Source organism: Polistes canadensis, unplaced genomic scaffold (genome assembly GCF_001313835.1).
Source record: "Polistes canadensis isolate GaletaPanama2010 unplaced genomic scaffold, ASM131383v1 scaffold_230, whole genome shotgun sequence".
Lineage (NCBI taxonomy): Eukaryota > Metazoa > Arthropoda > Insecta > Hymenoptera > Vespidae > Polistes > Polistes canadensis.
In genome coordinates, this window is record NW_014569777.1 from 197,906 (window position 1) to 216,627 (window position 18,722).

At 31.1% G+C, this 18,722-nt stretch overlaps 1 protein-coding gene across 4 annotated transcripts in view; it reads left to right on the forward strand.

Moving 5' to 3' along the window:
* The first annotated feature begins 1,979 nt into the window (after positions 1–1,979).
* The window catches only part of LOC106790320 (arf-GAP with SH3 domain, ANK repeat and PH domain-containing protein 1), a 20,419-nt gene continuing 3,676 nt past the window's right edge, over positions 1,980–18,722 (forward strand). The window contains exons 1-16 of one of the 4 annotated variants that reach the window (XM_014755124.1): positions 3,261–3,339; positions 5,219–5,320; positions 9,929–10,001; positions 13,432–13,577; positions 13,889–14,143; positions 14,323–14,408; positions 14,518–14,674; positions 14,785–15,049; positions 15,140–15,367; positions 15,482–15,704; positions 15,792–15,972; positions 16,056–16,331; positions 16,412–16,531; positions 16,633–16,843; positions 17,007–17,288; positions 17,483–17,649. In XM_014755124.1, the coding sequence (XP_014610610.1) occupies positions 13,566–13,577; positions 13,889–14,143; positions 14,323–14,408; positions 14,518–14,674; positions 14,785–15,049; positions 15,140–15,367; positions 15,482–15,704; positions 15,792–15,972; positions 16,056–16,331; positions 16,412–16,531; positions 16,633–16,843; positions 17,007–17,288; positions 17,483–17,649 (2,463 nt within the window). In that variant the 5' untranslated portion in view covers positions 3,261–3,339; positions 5,219–5,320; positions 9,929–10,001; positions 13,432–13,565. Of the gene's footprint in view, positions 3,340–5,218; positions 5,321–9,928; positions 10,002–13,431; positions 13,578–13,888; positions 14,144–14,322; positions 14,409–14,517; positions 14,675–14,784; positions 15,050–15,139; positions 15,368–15,481; positions 15,705–15,791; positions 15,973–16,055; positions 16,332–16,411; positions 16,532–16,632; positions 16,844–17,006; positions 17,289–17,482; positions 17,650–18,722 lie in introns of all 4 variants that reach the window. The other 3 variants (XM_014755120.1, XM_014755121.1, XM_014755122.1) reach the window with 3 other exon arrangements.

Here is an 18,722-nt window from a genome sequence, read left to right on the forward strand (position 1 = left end):
CTCTTTTTGCTCTACGTTACACATGTTATTTTATCGAAGATTAATTTTAAGCGATATCCAGTAAATTATTTAGTTGATCTATCGTTAGATTTTTATTTTATTAATTATAAACGTTACGAATAATAATATAAAAAATAAATGATATATATAAATATCTAGTATTATCGCGTGCGCATATATCGGAGCATATCAGTTTGAATTTGCTAAATATCATTATTGTATTGTTCATAATTCTGCGAATCTGCATCGAGTTATCCTATATAAGTTTAAGAATTGATTTTTGTAAAGAGGTGATAAGTACATATATATCAAGACAATTGACTTAGCTTAAAAATGCCATGTGAGAAAGATGTGAGGGGAAAGGAAGAAAATATACGTCCTTTAAATAGCAGTTCGGATTAGAAGTTAAAAGAAGAAAAAAAAGAAAAAGAAAAAGAAAAAGAAAAAAAGAAAAAGAAAAAGGAAGAGAATAATAATGGAGCTAGACTTTATTTTTACAATTTTTTCAGTTTTTCTCGTACATTGTGTATCAATCTGTAATCATGATCCTGTATTATATATATATTATACTGATATATATAATGCGCAATGTGACACTCGTATAAAACAATATACAATATGCAGAAATTGTTTCTGCCAATAACTCCTAGCTTTCCTATTTAAAACTCTGTCTTTCTTTTTAAAGAAAAAAAAAAATAACAAAAGAGAAAAAGAAAAAGAAATGCACCAAGTTTCAATACCGTTTAACAATTATTAAACGCCGAGAAAAAAAGAAAAAAAGAAAAACCATTTAAATTTAAAATGCTCCTTCAAGAAAACGTTGCTGTGGCTCGTAAAAGATGTTGGTTGTACAGGGAATAGTGGATGATTATTAGATAACGTTATTAATGCATATATCACAGTCAAAAAAAGTCTATTGCCTATGGATCGTTTTTGCTTGTGATTTTTATTTTTATCAATGTTGAGATAAAATTAAGAAATAACACACTTGTCTTTAAGTTTTGAAGGATAATATTAAAGAATTGAAAGAAAAAAAAAAAGAAACCAAAAGGAGGGAACGAAGGAAAGAAAGAAAAAAAAGCATTTAAAAGAAAGAAAGAGAGAGACAAAAAAAAATGAAGAAAGATAACAAAGTAACTGTTAAAAATAATAATTTTCTTATGAGTTCTTAGTATGCAGTATAATAGTATATGTATACTAAGAATCTGTGCATCCATCCAAGCTAACCTTAAACCGATTAAAATAACGGATAAATGAGAGTACATAAATATTAGAGAATTATCACTCTTACATAGAAGCATTATAATTTTTAAATTAAACATCTCCACGACCACGAATCCTTTCTACCCTCAACCACGTGCTCCTCTACTCCTCTGATCTCCACCTTGACCTCAATTAAATACAGAATATTATCGTTTAAGGATAAGAATGCTTACCTCTTTTTTCCCTTAACCACGTATTTCTCCTCACTGCTCACAAGTTTTAATGCATTATTACACCACCACTCCTTCTAAATCCTTTTCCTAATCCCCCATGAAAGAACATATTGTGTTTGTGGATATATGTAATTTTACTTATCAATAAATAAATTTCAAAAAATAAAAAAGCTACACATTTCACTTTGTAAAATCTAACAGGTATCAACGTTTTCAATTAGACTCAAACAAATTTGGAATTAAAAGTTGATATAATTATTAGATGAAATAATTTTTGCACATATATATTTTTATTTAATTAATATGAATAAACATATAGTTAAAGTTTTCATAAACAAATATAAACGTAAAATAAATGTATAACATTATAAACTATAAATCAATATATGAAAATAAATAACATTACAATTATATTCATAAATAACATTTCAAATTGATTTGAATTTTGTCGCGGGAATAATTAGTTATTTTATAACGTCGCCAGATGGCATCTCGGTACGGTAAAAGTCGTAGTTACAACTAAAAATGATTCGACCAATGGCGAAGGGTGTCGTCAAAATAGCGCCGCCTCAGTGGAACTTCGTTCGTCGTCGTGAGCGCCTAGGTTTGGCACGGTGGAGGTGCGAAGCAAAGCTTCGGCAAAGTGGCCGTGTATAAGAACTTTAACGATTGCCGAACGCAGTCGCGTTCGCGCTTGGTGCATGTGTACGCGTTGGGATCGGCGTTTACTTGTCAAAGAAGAAGAAGAAGAAGAAGAAAGTAATAAGAAAGAGAAGAAGAAGAAGAAGGAAGAGGAGATAGCTATGATGTATTTTCGTGTAGTTAATCGTTATAGGAAGTTCGACAGCGGGAAGATGTCGTCGGGAAGATAATCGTTGTCCGAGAGGAGCCTACGGGCAAGTCTCTTGAAGGCTTTTAAACGAAACGGAGTAAGGAAAGGAGGAGAAAGAAAGAGAGAGAGAGACACTTGGCACTCCGTTCAAAAATATATATACATATACATGGATGGTGAGAGAGAAAGAGTGGTATAGTGGTGTATACATGAGGACACATATTATATCGTATTTAGCATCCTTGTCTTTCTCTCTCTCTTGCGGGATTTGTCCGTCTACTTAGAGTCAACGTCGACACACCACCACCACCACCACCACTAACACCGGGGACGTTTATCATAGTTTGACGATTGTTGCAATCGTCAATGCTTAAACCGTAATCACGGAAACGGTAATAAGTACTAGTAGTAGTTTATTTGTTGTTTTGTTGTGTTGCTTGTATACAAAAGAAAAGAATAAATAAAAAAATAAGAAAGAAAAAGAGAGGGAGAGAGAAAAAGTAGAGGAAAAGGAAAAGGTGACAGTAGGCAACTCGTCGTTGGAATTTATGGTGCGCTTGCGAGAAACTGTGAAGTGAAAGAAAAATAGAAAGAGAGAGAGAGAAAGGTAGATGCGAAAGATTATTGGAGATAGAAAAAGAGAGAGATATATATATATATATATCGGTGACGGGTGTGTGTGCGCGCGAGAGAAAACGAGAGACATACGGTGCTAGAAAAGGCACGAAAAAGAAATCTTTCGATATATTGATCTATCGACTTTACTAAACTATTCTTGATTATTATTATTATTACCATTACTGTCGTCGTCGTCGTCACCGTCATTGATGGTGGTTGACAGTTCGTCGTTTAGCTTGTAGTTTCTTGTGCATCATCTAAAATATTAAGAATAACGCGCGGAAGATATAAAAGTTAAAAAAACGAAAAACAAAAGAAGAAAGAAAAATGCCGGGCCTAATCGCGGTGAGCGAGTTCGTCGAGGAAACGAGGGAGGACTATAACTCGCCCACTACGTCGACCTTCGTTTCACGAATGCCACAATGCAGGCAGACCATCACATCCCTCGAAGAAGTAAGGACAACCTTTACTTCCTTTTATTTTCGGCTTTTATTTTATTTTTTTTTTCTTCTACACCTGCACCTTTCTCAAATTCTTTCGACCTTTCCTTTCTCAGCATATATCGGTGGGATTTAAGAAGTCTCGAGCTTGACATAAAAAATATTTCTTCGATCAAACTCACTTTTTTTGTTTAATAAATAAAAGTTCTTTTCTTTTTACTCATTAAAGCTCAAAACTTTTTAATCCACCCTCTCGTTACTTATATCATTTGTTTACGCATGTACTTAATTGCATATGTGCATTTCAATGTTGTTTTTTAATATTGGTAGTATAAAAACTATGTTTAATCATATCCTACTTACATTACGCATGTAGAAAAAAGACATGAAACATTTTAAAATTATAATCGAATAATAAGTAATACGCGCGGATGTTGATTATATTAAATAATGGGGGAAATTCATGCCGATTTATTAATTTTTCTATCAAAATATGATTACGTCGTGTTTTCATTTTCATTTAAAATCGGCACAAATGTGTTTTTCCCCATGCGCAATCCAATTACAAATGGAGTTCGAGATAATGAATTCAAGGATACGCGTTGAAATAAATCGAAATTTTAATCGAAGTCCGTTGGTATTATTTCGTTAAACAGAAGAAATTTGGATTGATGAAACTGTAAGAGGAAATAAAAAAACAGAGGAAGATCAATCCTGTTGTTTCTTCAAGAATCTATAGGTTTTCTTTTTTTTTCATATGGATGATTACGAATATCAAAAAAAAGAAGAAGAGAGAGAGAGAGGGGAAAAATAATATCGGTAAAGCTTAATCTCTCTCTCATTCTCTCTTTATTTTAAAAGAGAATTCGATAAACTCATCCGCCGGGATTTAAATCTCTCGGCAACTTTCATTGTATATATTTATCTCTTTCCTTCTCACTCACTCACTCGTTCGTTCTTTCATCTCTTTTTATGACAACATTTGCTCTCTCTCTCTTTCTATCTCATATATATTCTCTTCTTCCTTCCTATCGACTTTGCCGCCTATATTCCTTCTTTATTCTCATTCGGTGCGACGTTGTTGTGTAAGTGCGAATGAGAAAGAGAGAGGAGGAAGGTGATTGGCGTAGCCGCATGCGTGCTCGTAGCGCGTGGGCGTTTCGCAGATGCACACGGAAGATGCAGCCACCTTTCGGAACTATTCGGTCGTCTCCACGTTCGGATTCGGCTCTCGTCGAGGTCATACTCGTATCCTTGCGCGTCGCCATCCTTGCACGCCTCCCAACCAGCATTACTCTTTCTCCTACATATATATATATATATGTATAATATGTATAATATGTATATGTGGACATGTATATGTTTGTCGTCCTCTTTATCAACATACAAGGGACCATGAAATACGCGTTTTCGGGGCAATTTTTGTATATACCTACTTTTCTTTTTTGTTTTTTTCTAAGTATGTTCTTTCTTCGAATATTCTGGTACGTTTAAATGTGTGTATGTGCATGTAGTATATGTTTATATTATAATTTTTCTAACGGTGTGTAAGGGAAATGTTTTATTTTTCTTCTCTTATCTTTTTTTATTTTTGTATTTTCGATAAATAATGGTGTTTTACTTTCGAATAATCTTATTGGCTAATTGCGAGCTTCTCTCTGATTGGTTAGATATATAAAATTGTCGTTTGGTAGTTATTGACACTGATCGATTTTTAATTCCCATTGTGTATCTATTAATATTTTCGATTTATATTTCTAATGTTGTAAATAATGTATTATTATTCTCTTTTCGTTGTACTTTCTTTTTTATTTTCTCTTTGAAAAGTAATAATTGATTTAATTTTCGGATAATCCTATTGGTTAATTACGAAACGTCTCTGATTGGTTTAGTACGTAAAGTCGTGTTATTGGTTGGCACTGATCAGCTTTTGTCTGCTTACCGTTCGAAGTCGATGATGACATCTCTTCGCACATCGTTAACATTCAATACAGGTACGCTTATTAATATTTTAATCTTCGTGTCTTCAACAGAATATAGAGACAAGCTTGCATGTAAACTAATAAATAGACTGTGACTTCCTGCGAAACTAGTCGTCGTTTTATCTATATATATGCACATATATTATACATATATAAATATACACATACACGCAAAATGTACATTATCGTGATATACTTAAACGAAGTTTATATACACATGTATATACGTATATGTGTGTGTGTGTTTTATTCGTTAGAATGGGTACGATTATCACAGTCAAGAAATCTATCCTTGGTTTAGTTTTATTCGAACGAAAGTAACATACAAATTAAAATCTGTAATAAAAATGCGCAAAAATTCAAACAGCGTGATCAAAAGATTATCATCAAAACAATGAAAAAGATTGTTCCTAATTATATAAATAACTTGAAATTGGATCTTATCTATCGAAATGATCTTTCTTGGAAATATAATCTCAATATAGTATATTACTCGAATTAACAATAAGACGAAATTTGAGAAAGATAAGCTAAGCCTACTATTCTTCTTTCTTTTTTTTTTTTTTTTTCAAAAATACCGAGCTAAATGAAACGAACGACGAGTTATGTGATCATCGTTCATAAATACCTGGTTCTGATTCGCTGACGAATAAGAAATGTTGAAAAAAATATATCACATTGTCGTTGTCGTCTTATATACGATTGATGATTAAAGGAGTAGTATATAAGTATGCAAAATAATATAAAAAGAAAAATAATAAGAAATGTTTATTATAGAAAAATCATTGTTGAGATATACGTGAAACATTTTTACATGTAGCACATATATTGTGGAGTTTATTCAAACTCTCGTCAATCTTATTTTTCTTCGTTCCTTCTCGATGTTTGCAATGCACTCGTTAGATATAGAAGCCGTTCACTCAAGGAAACGACATCACAGTATCTTCTTATCCGTTTGTTTCTTTTTTTCTTTTATTGTACACAGCATTGCCGGCTTTATGTGTATATATTCGTGTATAGGGTGAGTCATGTAAATCGGAATACCTGAATCTATACGTGTATACATGAAAGATTCTTTTGACCAATCAAAGAAAAGTATACGTCGTAGTATTTTTTATCTTCAATCTTTCCAACGCTATACGTATATATATATATATACTTATGGTGTCTTCCGTACGGAAGGAATTTTCTATCATTTGATCATCGGACGATAGCACGCGGTTACTCCCCTTGGAATTATTGATTTTTTACGTCTCTTATACGCTCTTATGTGAGTGTATACATATACATACATACTTGCGATCATACACGTCCTATTTATTTTTAATAGTAAATTCTTAACTTCCTTGATAGTTTATTTTAAAAATAATCTTTCATTAAACTTAGTACTTTCATTATCCATATATTTATAATATTATATAAATATTTATACATTAGTTTAATATATGCTTAAAATATTAGTAATTAAAATTTTTAACATTAAACAAAATTATTATATTCAAATAAAAATGCCAATATGTTTATCGATTTATTCAAATTATTTAAATACTTTTAAAATTCTTACCAACTAAATGTATATTCGTGGCTTATATTAAAAAAAAATGTCTATCACGTTGAAAAAAAAGGGAATTTATTACAATGATAAACGATGCGATAAAAAGAAGATCCAATTGATCATTTGGATTTCGTAGTTGTTATTTAAAAATGGCGTGTCTTTCGAAGAAAACCGCGAAACACAGCGTAGGACTTTCAACGAATGTCGCAACACTCTTACTTTTCCTGCTACTTATGTGTTCTTCTTCTTCTTCTTCTTCTTCTACTACACTTTTTCTTTTTTCTTTTTCCTTTTTTTTTTTTCCTCGATAGTTTGCGAGTGTCGGTGCACCGTGAAGTGTTTCACTCTCGCTGTTCTCTATTGCTGCAGTTACAAATTCACGTAATATGTTCATTTCGTCGTTTAATATTCGTACTTGAATAATATTGACTTTTGATCTAACGTACGAAAAAAAACCGCGAAAGAGATTAATTATTTTTGTTATTTTAATCACATTCCTTTTTCATAGCCACTTTGTGGAATATAATTTTTGAATATAAACAATGGCTCACATTTTTTTCTCAACAAAATCTACTCTCATTAAAATATTTCAATATATATTTAATTATTTATAATTTTCGTGTTCAATTGTTGAAAGATAAGTAAATAATTGGCAGCTATATTAAATTAAAAAATAGCATTATTAATAAGAAAAAATAAAATATATTATAATAATCTTAGGAAGGGGGTTAGTATATATATATATATACATATAAACATATAACATTAATGTTTAAGATAATTCTGGAATAAGTGCAGGTAAATTTTCTTCTTAGAATTCTAGGTCTTTTCGACCGACATAGTCAGCTCCGTAAAAAGAGATAATTGAACGTTACGAAAGCTCTTAGGCGTCTTGAAACGATGCCTGGAAGGAAAGCCGACTACCGTCTATGGGCATTCTTCTAAAACCCGGTAGCAGTAACACAGCAACTGCACCAGCTGCCTGGCTTGCATCTTTGTTGATGCTGCACCAGTGTATTAGCGTTGTTACCAGACCACAAAGAAACACCCCATTCCACCTTTGCCTACATTGCACACCGCTTTTCACAATTTTCTTACTTCTGTTCCAGTTAGTGAAAAGAAAAAATATAAGAAAACTCGAAAGAATATTCTCTAACTCTGCGAATAAACATGAGTTCAAGATCCGCCAATGAGTGGTTGTTTTCTTGTTCCTAGAATTCTTAATGGTCCTAATTTGTAGAACATTTTTTTACATTTTGTAATTTTACAATAATAACTTGACTATTAAATTAATTTCGTTTTGCGAGGGGTTTTTTTTTTGGAAGTTATATTTCTTTTGGCGCGTTTCGGAAAAAATTATGAGATTAAAAACACAAAATTAATAGAGGGTGAAATTTTGAATAATAATTCGATATAAGATAACAATCGATTCTGTTAGATTCCTTTTAGCATGATTTAAAATAATAAATTACTGATTGTAAGTTAATTTAAATGTTGGGAGTCGCTAAGGGGAATGGGTGATTAAGTAACATGAATATAGTTATAATTTCTGAGTTTACTTTGAACGAATTTAACCTGATAACCTAACAACCGAAGGAGGAGTAGACACGAAATAGCTTTCAAAGTTTCTCTCTCACACTCTGTAAAATACAAACACATTGACATGTTCGATAAAGTGGAGAGAAAATTTGTCGAGAACCTAATAAAGCTTCGAATATTAAGTTAATTCTTCACAACTTAATTTTAACTCTCTCTCTCATTCTTCTTTCTATAATGAAAAATATAATTAAATAAAAAATTATTTGTCATAAAATAATATGTAATGCATAATTTATGCTTGATAGAAATATTTCTAATAATTATTATTTTGTTTTTATGATTTCATATATAATATATCATTGTGTGTTTTATATTAAATACTAGATTTACTATCTTCATTTTAATTCTTAATTCCATTCATAAAAACAACATCTTCAAAGTATCCAGATGTTGACTCAACTACCAAAGCTTTTTAACCTTCTCCCCATTCCTTTTTTTCTTTTTTTTTATTGTCTTGTTTCGACTTACTCTTGACCCTGATTGTCTTTAAGTTACCCACTTTCCTATTTTAGAATTGACTCTTACAACATCAGAACCGTGTATCCTATGAGAATTCGTTCTTAGCCTGACTGAGTTATTTTTAAACGAGACAAGATCTATTCTTGGTGTATCTTCTTTAGTCCTCTTGATGAGAAAGAGAAATAGAATAAATAAGATATAGAAAGATAGAGAGAGGGAGAAAAGATTTGATGATACGCAAGACAAATATCTATATGTATGCACTCTCATTACAGCTGTTACTAACATTAAATCGTATAGGAGGTTTAATATATTTTTTTTTTTAGTAAGTGATACGCTCACATGACGTGAAAAGCTTTATTTCCTTGCTCTGCTTTTGAAAAACTTTCAGATAAAAGAGTGTTGTAGGGTAGATCGATTTCTTCTTTTAAGGGTAACTCACCCCTCGGTTTAACACTTTTCCTTCTTCTTCTTCTTCTTCTTCTTTCTTGTTTATTGAGAGATTGTGTTGTGAGAAATAAGAGGGAGGATGGAATATTGGATTATATAAAAATACAAGTTTTACTGTAAAGATTGGATTAAAAATTGGTGAATTATGTTGTGCGGGATTAATAAACAAAATTTGGGAATGCTCTGGTTCAAAACTCGTTACGTAAGTGTATTTTCTTTCTTTTCTTTTTTCATATATTATTTGTATTCGCGTTAAAATATTTAATTGTTATTGTCCATAGTAAATTTATTGTGTGTGTGTGTGTATGTGTGATATCATTATACTATATTATTATACTCTGTAAAAATAATAATTATATTATTTTTGATCTTAATAGAAAATTATTAAAAAAATTATTATAATTATATAAAGTTTCATAATTAGCTTTATTTTAATATCCTTTATGTATATTTATATCTATTGCATATAAGTTTATACTCTTTAAGTAAAAAAAGAAATGAATGAACGATAATTCATCCAGTGTTATATAAATTAACGTTTGATTATTATGTTACAGACTCTGGACTTCGACAGAGATGGTCTAACCAAATTAAAAAAGGCTATCAAGGCAATTCATAATTCGGGGAATGGTAAGAGTAATATTTTTTGTTTAAATAACTCTAATTAATAAATACTAACATCAATTGAATTTTATTATAATATTCATTTAAATATCACGCTTGGCTTATTAATTTCAACGAACGACATTGATCGTGTCGTTTCACATTTCGTGTCAACTACTATTCTAAACTTATACAAATTTCCATCTTAAAAAGTGTAATCAATAAAAAATTACATTTCCCTAAAGAAACAAAAATTACAAAATTCAATTCATTCGGTTCGAATGTCGCGCCTCACTGATTTAGTTTCCACGAACGCCGTTAAAACGCTCCGATCGTTTATTCAAATTCGTACAAATTCCAATCGTTAAAATAAATCTGATAAGTGAATAAAAAAAAAAAAAAAAAGAAAGAACGAATATTATTATATACCTATTCCAATGAAAAAAAGGAGAAAATTCGATTAATTTCTTTTGAATGTCGCTCTTCGTTGCAAAAATTTCCACGAAGGACGGGATTGAAGGTGCGTGTGGTGCTTCGTTCGTTTCTTTTTTTTTTCTTTCATTATTTAATTTTTTTAAGTTTATTCACCAATATATACCTAATATGACGTTGACTTTCTAGTATATATTTGCTATTCAAAGTGAGTTGAGCTTGGAACGCTATTGGGTAATGCACACCACGGGGTGTGGTAGAGTTTTAGTGTGTCACCATGTTCCCTGACGGGAACTGAAAATCGATATATCGTATTAAATACATATGCATACATATTACATGTATAAACACATTGTATTCATTCAGTAAATAATTTTGGGGAGTTTCGTAACATAATAATATCAATAATGTTAAAGAATAACTCTTTCTGTCTTATGTGTTTTAAATTATAGTTGTCACATTTGTATGAACATTTACACACGAAAAAATGTGACTCTTATATAATATTATATACCTTTTGAGACCCTAACCTAATTATTAGCTACACATAAGATAATCTTTTTACGAAAGTTGGATATGTGTATAAGCATGATATTATCCATTTAATTATGTACAACTATGTAAGTACAAGTATGTATAGATCATTCGTCGAAATAAAACATGAAACACGTATGTTTTTACATGCATTTACGGCCGCGCGCGCGCATGTGCGTGTGCGCGTGTGTATGTATACTGGAGATGATATATGTATGCATAGATTGACTCGGTTTAACCCATTTGAACATATTTGTCACAATGACGCAGAGATTAAGCTTGAAAAAGAATTGAAAAGGTCGAATGATATATTTAACCAATCTTACATTTTCTTTTTACATATTATATATATATATATATATACGTAATATAGTATATTTATTAAGAAAAGACATAACTTCCGGTTGTGTTTCAATTATATCATTATTAAATTGTTGAAAAATTGACGGTAAAGTGTATGCATACGTTTGAATAATGCAGGATACTTAAATGTAACTTCAATATCGTATTAAGTGTTTTAATATCTACTTAAGTAACTCAAGTACTCGAGAAGAAGAGCTTTTGGCGTCTCTTAGATACGTAGTAGAGACTATAAACGGGTCGAAAATCATTACTCTCTTTCTTTATCTTTCTCATTCGCTCTTAAAGCGCCATTGCAGCAAGTCCTTATGCACTTATTCTTTGAAAACGATATATAAAAACGTTTACTTTATTGTATATATATATAATTTATTATATAATATTATTAATTTATTTAATTTAGTATTATAAATATATATGAATTAATAATATAATCTTCTTTTTTTTATTTATTTATTAACGATGACATTTTATCAACGCCACTAAGATGGAGGGGTTTCTTTTTTATCAATGTTATTGTTAATAATGTGAATAAATTTAATTAATATTCTTTAGAGAAGTTTTAAAATAATATCTAATAATTTATTTTGTTATTTATGAATTGAATTTACAAAATAAAATAAAAAGTAGTTATTCAAAGATGGCAAGTCCTACGTTACCGACGGAGGGTTAATTTTATCATTCACCACGGATATTTTTTAACAATTTTATTTGTTTTGTATATATGTGTTATGGAGCTTTTACAAAAGGGGATGAAACCTTATCGGTAAATTTCCCTTCTATGGGGTGGTAGTCCTCGTGGCTTCTTTTCATATTAACGTTAGTGGACAGACAAATCGATTTCTCTGGCGCCCTTACTTTCCTCCCTCCACCCTTCAATTCTCTCTCTTTCTCTCTATTTCTCTCTCACTCACTCTCTTTTTCTTTTTTTTTTTCTCTCTCTCTCTCTCTCTCTCTCTCTCTCTCTCCCTCCCTGTTTTTATTTCCCACTTTCTCGTTCATACGTGAAAGAAGAGAGTGTATTCACTTCCTCATCGTCCTTCTTCTTCCTACTTCACTCATATTTTTTTTCTTCTTCCGTTTATGTTAGCTGCTCTCCCGTTAAAATTTATTCCACGCGATCTAGTGTGAAAAATGCTCGATAAGATTAATTAATTAAACACACCTGAGGTCTACGCATAGATCATTCTCCTATGATGATGACCTGAGGTTATAGAAAATTAATTGATTGAGAATTGAACAATACAAATGAACTTTTACTAATTATTTTATTTTTTTTTATTTTTTTATTGAATCCTTTCTTTTATTGTTTTCCTCTTTTTTTGTTTGTTTTGCATGTCGTCGTCATACGTTTTACTATATACCACGTGTTTCTTATGATAAATATACGTGTATAAGTATAACTGCAAGAATATATTAATATATAAAAATTTAGAAACAAAAGTGGGACCCATTGGTGGGATGATATCCAATATTTAAAATACAATATATTTGTATATTTCGTTTTTAGACGTTTGCTTTTAATTTTATTTTGTAATTGGCCCTGATATTGCTTTTGTTATTGTCTCTTATCCTATGAACTGTGTTCGCTTTTCATCGTATATTATGTAACTCTCGAATGCACAGGAAATGTCGCTTCAATATGATCCGTACATCTGTACGTAAAGATCGAGTACCATCACCATGTTGTTGGTGTTCCTATTTCTCTGAGAAAACAATGCTTTCTGCTCGTCGAGCAGTCGAGTTTCTCGATAGAATCGAAACTTCAAAACGGAAACGTTCCCTTTTGCCAGAAGAGAGAGAGAGAGAAATATAGATATAGAAACAAAGAACATGTAGACGACAACTTGGGGGAGAAAGCATGAAATCGATTTTACTTGTAAGCGAAGGATACAACATTTATATAACTTGTATCTTCTCTCTCTTTTATATTATATATATATATATGTAGAAAGAAGCAGGATACTCAATTTGTTTACTATTGTGAGAAAACAGTTTTGTCTAAAAATTAAAAGAAGAAATTGATAAATACCTTGTATAATACTAATATTAAAATATTAAAACTATGAAAACTCTGTTTCCTTTTATCTATAACTTTATATTTATCTATTTATTTATTTATTTTTTGAAGCCCACGTCGATAATGAAGTTTATCTCGGAAGAGCCCTTGAAAGACTCGGCGATGCTGCCCTTAAAGAACAAGAGCCTGATATAGGAGCAGCATTCCTTAAATTCGCAGTAGTCACCAAGGAATTGAGTGCCCTTATGAAGACTTTGGTATGTTCATTATTTATTTGATAATCTATAATTAAATAAAATTCAGATAAAAGTTCCTCGATGTAATTGTATTTTATTGTACACGATTATATTTAAATTACGAATATTTATATATATAACAATACAAAACAAAATTAATTTCTATTTTCTTCACGATATAGAAGAAGAAACCTGTTTTATCGACCGCGTACGTTTTGTTCTATTCGTTTGGCGGGAAATGTATTTTCTTATCTATTTTTTAAAAAGCTTTTAATAAATAGATAAATAAAAAAAGAAAATGTATACTCTAATTAAAAATTCGGATATTTCAGATGCAAAACATCAATAACATTGTAATGTTCCCGTTGGATTCGGTACTGAAAGGAGATTTGAGAGGTGTAAAGGGTGATTTGAAAAGACCATTTGAAAAGGCGTGGAAGGATTACGAGGCAAAGTATGCGAAAATCGAGAAGGAAAAAAAGCAACATGCCAAGGAAGCTGGCCTTATTCGTACGGAGGTTACACCAGCCGAGATTGCTGATGAAATGGAGAAGGAGAGGCGATTATTTCAATTGCAAATGTGCGAGGTGAGTAGTATTGATAAGAAGAATTAATTAAACCTGTTAGAGTAAAACACAGAGTAATAATATAATGTATATCACTTTGAGTATAATGTGTTTTAAAAGTTTCAATATTGTTATAATAATTATTATCATTTTTTTAAATTATATTCTAATATATCTCTCGTTTTCTTTCATAATTTTAGTATCTTATAAAGGTGAATGAAATTAAGACGAAGAAAGGTATCGAATTGTTGCAGCATCTAGTCGAATATTATCATGCTCAGACAAAGTAAGTTAAATTATATTTGAAATATAAATGATCGTAAAGTTAACTTCGAAGAAATTAACTTAATAATTAATGTACTGAATTTATTAGTTTTTACCTCTTTGGTCCTTAGCTATTTTCAAGATGGTTTAAAGACTATAGAACATTTTGGTTCTTACGTGGCTGATCTGAGCGTTAAGCTGCAAAAGATTCGACAGACTCAAGATGAAGAAAGAAGACGTTTGACGGAATTAAGAAGTTTGCTTAGGAGTTCAGGTTGCGATAAAGAGGTAAGATCGTTTAATATAAAAAAATACAAACTATTATCTCAATCATATCATTAATACTATACATTCTTTTACGAGAATGGCTAACATTGTTGGAATTGTTTGACTTATAGTTAAACGTAAATGCAAGTGTAGGATATTCCTTGCATCAGCTTCAAGGTGATAAGCAACACGGAGTAACACGTTCTGGACATTTGTTGAAAAAAAGCGAAGGAAAGATGAGGAGGGTTTGGCAAAAAAGAAGATGTGCTGTACAAGCCGAGGGTTATTTGGATATTTGTCATGCCGACGAGAATAAACCACCTACGAGAGTGAATTTACTTACGTGCCAAATAAAGCTTGTACCGGATGATAAAAGAGGCTTCGATCTTATAAGTTGTAAGTTGAAATTATCTATAGTTAATCTAGATTTGTATATATAATAATATTCTATAGATAATCTCGCAATAATTTTATTTAATTTTCTAGATAATCGTACGTATCACTTTCAAGCGGAAGACGAAGCAGATCAGCGCGCTTGGATGTCAGTATTGGTAAATTGTAAGGAAAGAGCTTTGTTAAGAGCATTCGATGCTAGTGGGAAAGCTGAAGCTGGCCAAGGGAATCCTAGTTTAGTTGAATTACAGCAAGCAGTGATTAGATGTGTTATGCGATTACCTGGAAACGAACAATGTTGTGACTGTTCCTCTCAAAACGGTAAAAAACTAAACAATAAATATTTCTCATTGATTAATCATTTATAATGATTAAAATGAATGTTTTATATTAAACACAGATTTAACTATATAGTTATATATAAATGATTAACAGATGCTACCTGGTTATCTACAAATTTTGGAATAATCGTATGTATAGAATGTAGTGGGATTCATCGAGATTTAGGTGTGCATATATCAAGGATACAGTCTTTAACTTTAGATAATGTAGGAACTGCCCAATTATTATTAGCGCGGCATATGACTAATCAAGCATTTAACGAAGTTATGGAAGCTACATTACGTCATAATCTTAAACCAACGCCTACATCTTCAATGTAAGAATCGACAGTTTTATTGCTTCCTACTCGTTTAGAATTTTTACAATATATAATATATAACACATTGGTATTTAAAATCAACAGGGAAGAACGATACGAATTTATAAGAGCCAAATACGTTGATAAAAAATACGTGATGAGTACTTGCGCGGATGAACGAGATCTCTTATCGGATTTAGAACACGCAGTTAACAATCGTGATTTACAACAACTTTTACAAGTTTATGCTGAGAACGTTGACCTAGCGGCACCTTTGCCCACCTCGGCAAGAATTCTAATGACATTTATTTTTATTTTTATATTTGTTAAAAATATAAATTTTATTAACAGAATTATTATTTATTATAGGATATCGGTGAGACAGCTTTACATTTGGCAATCTTACGCGAGATGGGCAATAGTTTACAAATAGTGGATTTTCTAATACAAAATATGTCAACTGGTGGTATTGATAGGATAACGGTTGACGGCGAGACAGCGTTACATCTTTCAGCGAGACACGACAGATCGGAAGCTATGAAATTACTTTTAAGAGCTGGCGCTGATCCAAGTTACAGAAATAAACAAGATAAAACTCCTTTGGATATTGCGCAAGAAATGGGACATCATACTTGTAAAGACTTAGTAAGTTTTTCATATTTATGATTGTAAATTATGTAGAGGATAATTTTCCACGAACATAGGAATAAATTTTGTTGTTTTAGCTTACTCATGCTTTACAAAGACAGAAGACATTATTTGATAATGTTAACATCGATTGGAACCTTTCTCATGATGAAGGATCAACGGATTTCTCTGATGATGAAACAATCATCGAAGATAGGGTAAATAGATTCGTATTATATTATACTAAATAATAATGATGGTGAGTCATTGTCAAGATTGAATAAGATAAAATGTTGATTTTTTTTTCTTCTATATTTAGAACGGCTGTTTAACGCCTGAGAAGAAGTCACGTAGCAGACCACCTTCGTATGCTGGTGGTGGAGGTACAGGTTCTGGTGATTCACCGGTGACGTTACGTAGTCGTAGCAGTACTTGTGACAGTCTACAAAGTGGTTCCTCCCCGAGTTCTTCTACAAACAGACAACAAATGCCACCGCCACCTCCACCACAAACGAGAAAACCTGTTGCTGGTAGGTTGTCATTATTGTTTTGTTTTTCTTTTTTTACATAACCCGATAATCATTTAATGAATAATACATATAATAAATAATTATAATACTCGATCGAATGTTTACACACGGAGATATATAATCTAATGAATAATTATAATTATTATTTATTTGAAACACACAGTACCCACGCCGATGACACCAGATATTTCAATAAATATCCATGGATCGTTGAAGAAACGTGTCGCACCGCCTCCCCCACCGTCAGGAAGCTCAAGTGGCATTCCATCTCCTCATTATGGTACACTACCTTCGTCAGCGTCATTAGCAACATCCACACATAGCCGGACGACGAGTGAGCCAATCTTAGCTGGACACACCTTACACACACTATCGCATACTCTAAACACACTTAACAATCAACACCATAAAAGATCACCCAGTGGAGACTCTTCTACAGGGCATGGTATGTTTAGGTGTTAAAACTCGCTTTACGATATCAATGTAAAGCTCTCCAAGAGGTGAAATCTCGATAAAACTTATCCTTTTAAATTATATTTTATTCTCTCCTTCTTCTTTCTTTCCTTCCTTTCTTCCTTTTTGTTTTCTTTTCATTTTTTATCTCATTTGATTAATACATTTCATTGTTTTCTAATACAGGAATGGACAAAACCAATAGTTCAACATTACAAAGACCACGTAATCCACCACCACCTGCACCGTCCAGCGTTAGCACTTCCAGATTGAGTAATGGTCGTAGTAGCGAGTCCCTAAGTTCAATGTGTTCGGATCATGGCCTTGGCAATCCTGTTCCTCCTCCACGAAAGGTGAGCTTTACTTATTTCAAAAGTAAAGGAGTCTCTATGGTAAATGATAAAAATTGTTCTGTCATAATTACACGGTAAAAAAGATAAAAAGAAAAAAGAAGGAGGAAAAAACAAATGTGTACAAATAATAATTTTTGTCTTTGGGAAGAGCGAAAGTTAGGAGAGACGGCACACGAGAATGAACGTTTTTCTTATTATTATTATTATTTTTTTCTTTTTTTTTCTTCGATATATTATTTCTTTTTATACTTATACATTTATCGATGAATGAATAATTCGTGAAAGCACTGCATAGATATACATATATATATATATAACTTATTTGTTTGTTTTTTATTCATTCGTCTCATTTCATACATACATACATACATACATACATATATACATACATTAAATGCTCACAACTTATTAATCATTATAATAAGCTGTGTATACCCAATGATCGTATTAACAAATTAGTAGAAAATTTAACAATTGACTAATAAGGATGTTCATTATTCCTCATTTTCTCATTTAATAACACGATTTTTATTCATTAATTTATTACCTATCATCGAACTGAACAACTTTTAAGGCTTAATATATTATTGCACACCATATTATAAATATCATGTCATCCACAAGTCACACAAAAATTTATTTTTCATTATTGTAATATTTAAMAAAAAAAAAAAAAAGAAATACTACATTGTTGTTGTCGTATCGAAGTTCTATGCTTTGATATATATTATATCTTATTTTTATTTTTTTTTATTTTTTGAACGTAATCAATCATATAATAATGCTCGCACGTTACCTGCCCGCATAAATCTCTAATATGCTGGCTTTTATATATATCGAAAAACACAGTTTTGAGATAATAAAATTAAGTAAATTAGTCATTCGCAAATCTAGCTTCTTCTTCTCTTTATCATCATCACGTTCTTTAATTACAATACACACATTGATTCATCATTGCGATCCGCTTGCCGGTTTTTTTTCTTTTTTTAATCTAACAACAAAACCAACAGCGACAATTTATTCATTTTTATATGTATATTATATATATATATTATATATTATAATTATTATAA